At 44.5% G+C, this 6,175-nt stretch overlaps 1 protein-coding gene across 1 annotated transcript in view; it reads left to right on the top strand.

The window, feature by feature from the left end:
• Positions 1 to 268: 268 nt before the first annotated feature.
• Positions 269 to 6,175, top strand: part of LOC106805868 (protein kinase C iota type-like) — an 8,793-nt gene continuing 2,886 nt past the window's right edge. Inside the window, exons 1-8 of the mRNA XM_014807640.1 lie at positions 269 to 366; positions 829 to 965; positions 2,616 to 2,701; positions 3,846 to 3,933; positions 4,377 to 4,502; positions 5,050 to 5,129; positions 5,358 to 5,447; positions 5,976 to 6,091. Of these exons, the coding sequence (XP_014663126.1) occupies positions 269 to 366; positions 829 to 965; positions 2,616 to 2,701; positions 3,846 to 3,933; positions 4,377 to 4,502; positions 5,050 to 5,129; positions 5,358 to 5,447; positions 5,976 to 6,091 (821 nt within the window). The remainder of the gene's footprint in view (positions 367 to 828; positions 966 to 2,615; positions 2,702 to 3,845; positions 3,934 to 4,376; positions 4,503 to 5,049; positions 5,130 to 5,357; positions 5,448 to 5,975; positions 6,092 to 6,175) is intronic.

Raw genomic sequence — 6,175 nt, forward strand, 5'->3', positions numbered from 1 at the left:
ACACACACACACAACCACCGATCGACGACAAACTGAAAACATCTCAAACTTCACTTCGCGGTGCTTCGGGCGTCAGCCGCCGTAGCGCTACGGTGCGCTACGCGCGGCGTCGGCTGTGGCGTCGACCTCGCTCAGGAAGCGGCGTGCAGATGCGCTGTGTATCTGCTCGCGTGCTGATGATCGAGTCGTGTCCGACGACGTCGAGCGTTGTGCGGCGTAAGGGCGTGCGCGCGTGCTCGGCGGCTCGTGGCAGACGACGTCGACGGCGATGCTACGTTGTGCACGAGCAGCGACAGGAGACGCACTTGTAGCCGGCCTGCCGATCGCCTCCAATGCGGTCGAGCAGAACGCGCAGATCGCCCTCTGGTGGAGAAGCAGAGGAGAAAATATGAGCTCTTGCGACGACCATGTGATCTATATACTAACTGAATTTGCTCTTTAGTGGGTCCAATAGGTGAAGTCACGCAGTACGCCATGACACCTGCTTCTCGAGTAGCATCAAGCGTGAGCGAATTTCACGTGACTCGTGTGACTTCACATCCAAACCTCTCATGTATAGACCATTATATTTCGTTTGTCTCGTCTTTCTCCTTCGCTGTATAATCTAAAGAATATCAATTGCAATGCAATGCAGGATCGCCACACACACACACACACAACAACAACACACACACACACACACACACACACACACACACACACACACACACACCATACGCTTTCATATTTATCTCACTTTAATGTACAGCCATAGAGCATCCCCGACCGTTTATTACTCATATATCAGTGTTCGTGCCGTTGTTCACGTGAAGCTCGCTATGCCTACAGGCTGTTCTTCGTGATGGAGTATGTCGCAGGAGGAGACATGATGACTCACATGCAGAGGGAGAAGCGAATACCAGAGGAGCACGTACGCTTTTACTCCGGCGAGATTGCCCTTGCTCTGAACTTCCTACATACGCGCGGTAGGTGCGATGATCGCATGCCATGGCTGCCATGGTTGTCGTCGTGTCGTGGTTGTCATCATCGTCAACATCATAATCGGTCCTCGTCGGTTTCATCGTCATCGTCACGTCCTTTTTCTTTGACACCTTCGTTCACTTTTTTTTCTTTTTTTCTTCTTTGTTTTCTTTCTTCATCTTCCTCCTCTTCTTTTTCTTCTTCTCGTTCTTCAACCTTAGCTTCTTCTTCCTCCTCCTCATCCCCTTCTTCTTCTTCTGTTCGTTCTTCAAGTTTAGCTTCTTCTTTTTTGCTTCTGCTTCTTCTGCTCGTTCTTCAAAATCTAACTTCTTCTTTTTCTTCTTCTTATTTTCGTCATCTTGTTCTATGACACCCAATGTTGCAGAACTGAAGAATTATTACGTAATGGCAGGGTAATCCATCGATCTATTCGATACGGGTTTGTTACGTGGGTATACATCCTGCACCGAGTGAGCCCCTTCTTCCGCCACGGTCGGCAGTGGCCGCGGCTTTGCTGCTTCATATTTTATCGTACAGGTCATTAAACACGGAGTTCGCCCTCTCTTCGTTCCCTTCCCGTGAATAATGAACCAGCAGTCGGCAGGTTTTTGAGCGTGTCCGGAGAGATCGAAGACAAATTGTTTTGAATATTTTTGCGGGCAGCCGAGCGTTGGCGCTGTGCCTTTGTGTGCGCGCATGCGTGCGGAAGCGGCCATCACGAACCGACAGAGATGCGATACATCAATCGAGAGGGGGCATGCCGATTCAGCTTTATCTTTCTTTCTTTGTCTTCTTTGATTTTGCGATACCCCCTTAGTCAAATACGCGCGCTGTACGGACAGCCGCGTTATATCCTGGTGTCGCAGCCCACACGAAGCGTTTTTAAGATATTTACATTCACTCTAGGGAAGCTGGAATCTTGTTAAATTGGAACCATTTTTTATCACTTTACGCGAGATAATTCTAAGATTTTAGCGCTATGCTCTCGCTCCGCTTTAAGCTCACGGATGAATGAATATATACTAGTACTATACTATACTATATAATATAGTATATACGTGTACTATATAGTATATAGAATATACAATATAACGAGTTGAACCCAATCGCTCGCGCGCAGTCGATATATTCCCACAAACAGAATTTACGCATGGCGGGTTATTTATGCATCGCGTGACGTAATTCGGCATCGTAATAGCGTAATAGCGTAATAACTTCCTGCGACGACGGTGCCGACTGTGCGGCGACGTGAGATGTTTAGTGTTTACGTGAGATGTTTAGTGTTTACGGGAGATGTTTACTATTTACGGGAGATGTTTACTGTTTACGGGAGACGTTTACTTTTTACGGGAGATGTTTACTATATATAATGAGAGATGCTTTGTGTTTACGGAAGTTATTTCCGACTGTGCGGCGACGTGAGATGTTTAGTGTTTGCGGAAGATGTTTACTGTTTACGGCAGATGTTTACTGTTTACGGGAGATGTTTACTGTTTACGGAAGATGTTTACTGTTTACGGCAGATGTTTACTGTTTACGGCAAATGTTTACTGTTTACGGAAGATGTTTACTGTTTACGGCAGATGTTTACTGTTTACGGCAAATGTTTACTGTTTACGGGAGATGTTTAGAGCCATCGTGGTTTTTTCTCGCAGGCATAATCTACCGCGACTTGAAGCTTGACAACGTACTGCTAGATAAAGACGGACACGTCAAGCTGACCGACTACGGCATGTGCAAGGTAGAGAGCAATTAATCTAATTAACACCTCACGCCGATCGACGCTAATTAAATAGCATAATTAAGCACGATTATTATTAATAGAAAAAGCTAAAGAGAGAGAGAGAGAGAGAGAGAGAGAGGGGAGGGCGAGAGAGAAAGGGCGAGAGAAAAAGAGCGAGAGAGAGAGAAAGAGAGAGAGAGAGAGTTACCTTATCAAGTGATCAAAAGCACCAAATGCTGCTAATTATAAGCATAACACTCGTTTGGTAGTATATATGACAGGTACGCGTGAGTATGGCCTGCTCAACCTCGATTTAGCTTATGAGTTAGAAAGTATTTGGAAATAAAGGTGACAAGAATATACAACATTATTCTGGACAATTTTCAACTTGACTTTGTTATATTAACCTGCAAAAATAAACATACGATCCGCGGGCTCGCGTTATGTAACTAAAGCAGAACCGATGTGATAAAAAATGTAATAGTCGAATAGATTTTATTCACAAGAGTAATGGTTCAATGCGTGAGTAAATAAATTCAAGTTGAAAATTTCCCAAATATTCGCTGCACATCCGTGTTGTGCTGATCTCGTTTCGATTAATGCCAGATATACTTATAGACGACGCTAGAAATTTCCGTCTCTAGACAGACGCTACAGCGACGATGTTATTTTGTGCCAGTCTACGAAAGCTGAGCAGGCAGGTTACCATAGACAATATTAGCAGTCTACGGCTGCGAATTGCAGATCACCCGCATGTATATATATATATATATATATATATACCTTTGAATAGTGCTGCCTGACTGTCGCCACGCTCGGCTTATGCGTTTAATATTAAACGAATAAACGATCCGCCGGCATTCAATATCAAACCCCGAATGAAACGTGCAATTTTGCCTCGAGCTAAGCACAACCGACTTTCGTATTTTCTGGTAAAAAGACAAATAAGCGTAGAACGCAGTTGTATCGTTAAATCTTCGACAGCCAGGCGTGGCAATTCTGTTTGATGTTGAATCAACAACTGCGGCAATTCGACGCGTATAGCACTTGCGCTTTCCCATGAACTGTGCATGCACTGCTATAAGAGCGGCCTGTTATATTCTACACACTAAGAGTCTGTTCCCACACTAAGAGCGGCCTACTATTATATTCGTCTATGCAGGACGGTCTGAAGCCCGGTGAGAAGACGTCGACGTTTTGCGGCACGCCTAATTATATTGCTCCAGAAATCCTCAAGGGAGACGATTACGGTGAGTTTGCTTACAGATTCACTTTGACACAATAACGGACGCAGTTACTCGCTGAATGCGACGCGGAAATGGAGTACCGCAATGGCGTCTATACAGGGCCGGATGTGAATCGTTCTTCCTCTGCTGGCCGCTGTCGGAAATAGATTAATTGTCAGCACACAAGCAATGAATTCACTCGCTAATAAATACATTTCGCATGAAAAACGTATGAAATACGAAGTATACTACTTGTCTAATGGTTAAATCATTAAATTTGAAGTCGGATGTCTACAACGCAGATACGTGCGCGCGCATCCAAGCACGAACGCATGTACGCACGCACACACACGAATGCACACACGCACGTACATATACACATATGTATATTTATTTATTTATTTAATTATTTATTTAATTGTTATTTCCAAACGCCCATTTATAACGTGTGCTTGTTGTTACTGCAGGCTGCAGCGTCGACTGGTGGGCGTTAGGAGTATTAATGTTTGAAATGATGGCGGGTCGCTCTCCGTTCGACATTGTCATGAATGCGGATAATCCGGACCAGGTGACGGAGCGCTATCTCTTTCATGGTAAGACTCCTTATTATCTCCCGTATGAATGCGACATACTAGGGTAATCTACATTGTACATTTACGTTAACATCGCCATCAGCAGCGTAACAATAAAACACCTTGTTTGGTAACCACTTTTTTTTGAAAATCGCACGTTTTATCGAGTTTGTACCGAATGGTCATGCGTAGTTGCCGAATTTTACTTGGTTTTTGAAGTCAGGTACATTTTTACCGCCGGTATAAGCAGTGTGAATGGCTGTTTGGTCTGAGTATCTCTTATTAGAATGTAATATCAAATGATTTCACACGAAACTGCTCACATTGTGTGAACGTGACGGTGAGTTCTACTCGAAAAGATTATAGAAACGCTTGCGTGGACGTTTTACGAACATCCTTACTTCGTTTGCTTTTGCAGTAGCAAGAACATGTTTCTATATATACGTATTAAAATACCGTATACGCTGAGAAAATGCACTACGTTTTTATACATCGCAGTGTTAATGTTATACCTTTATCTAACCTTCTCTGATGTTGATTTTTGTCCCTGTGTGTGTTTGCTCCGCAGTCATACTCGAGAGGACCATACGCATTCCACGATCTCTGACCGTCAAGGCACGTCAAGTTCTGCAAGGCTTTCTTAGCAAGGTATACGCCCGTCGCTTGCTTGACGCGTTCGTTCGTTCAGTCACCGCTTCACGCTGCCTGCAAACCTCACAGTTTACCTTCTATACGTTGCTGCAGAGCGAAACACACGCGATCGCATGGATTATACGACATCAAGCGTCCGTAATAGAACATTTCTATCATGGACTCTTGACGACATGCATTTACCGGCGCGTGTGCCAACGTGCGTTCCCGTTGTCGTTCTTGCAGATACCAGAGGAGCGACTCGGCTGCGATCCGGAGACAGGTCTGAGCGATATCAAGGCACACACGTTCTACAAGACCATCGACTGGGAAAAGGTATTAGTGGGAGGGAGGACTGGGGAGGAGCGTACACAGAGCCGCGTCGCACGCGCGCGCTCATCTTTGTAGAGTCGTAAATTTCTTTCCGCTCGTGCATTACATCATAAGCTAATAATACCTTATTAGCTCTTGATTACATAGGCAACGATAGAAATTCATCCGTAATGCTGTGTCGGTTAGATCTGCTCAAAGCTTATTACGGCACCTCGTGTAGATGTATCATTGCAGCTTATGTGGGCGTTCGTGGTCGTTTTCGTTCATCTGGCAAGAAATTCGTAAATATATTATCGCGACGAACGCGGAAGAAAAAAATCCCGTAGATAAAAAATAAATAAATATAAATTTAAAAAAAATTTTAATTGAATTAAATAAATATATATGGTAATAAAAAAACAAACCCTGCGGTATGCGTACGTCTCCGCTATAATTCATATAATTCAAAACGCACTGGTGATCTTCCCAGCTGCCCATCCTTCACGTCTTTGCTATGAAGCCCTCTCATGTGTTTCTTCTGTCCGTGCGCAGCTGGAGTGTCAACTATTAAAGCCACCTTTCCTGCCGGAGTTGAAAGACCAATGCGATGTTCGATACTTCGACAAGCAGTTTACGGACGAGCCGGTCATACTGAGTCCAGACGATAAGTACGTATAGATGTCGCGCCTCCGCCCAGCTACACCATTTCTTATACACACAACACACGCACGCACGCACACACACACACACAC

Source organism: Priapulus caudatus, unplaced genomic scaffold (genome assembly GCF_000485595.1).
Source record: "Priapulus caudatus unplaced genomic scaffold, Priapulus_caudatus-5.0.1 Scaffold131, whole genome shotgun sequence".
Taxonomy (NCBI): domain Eukaryota; kingdom Metazoa; phylum Priapulida; class Priapulimorpha; order Priapulimorphida; family Priapulidae; genus Priapulus; species Priapulus caudatus.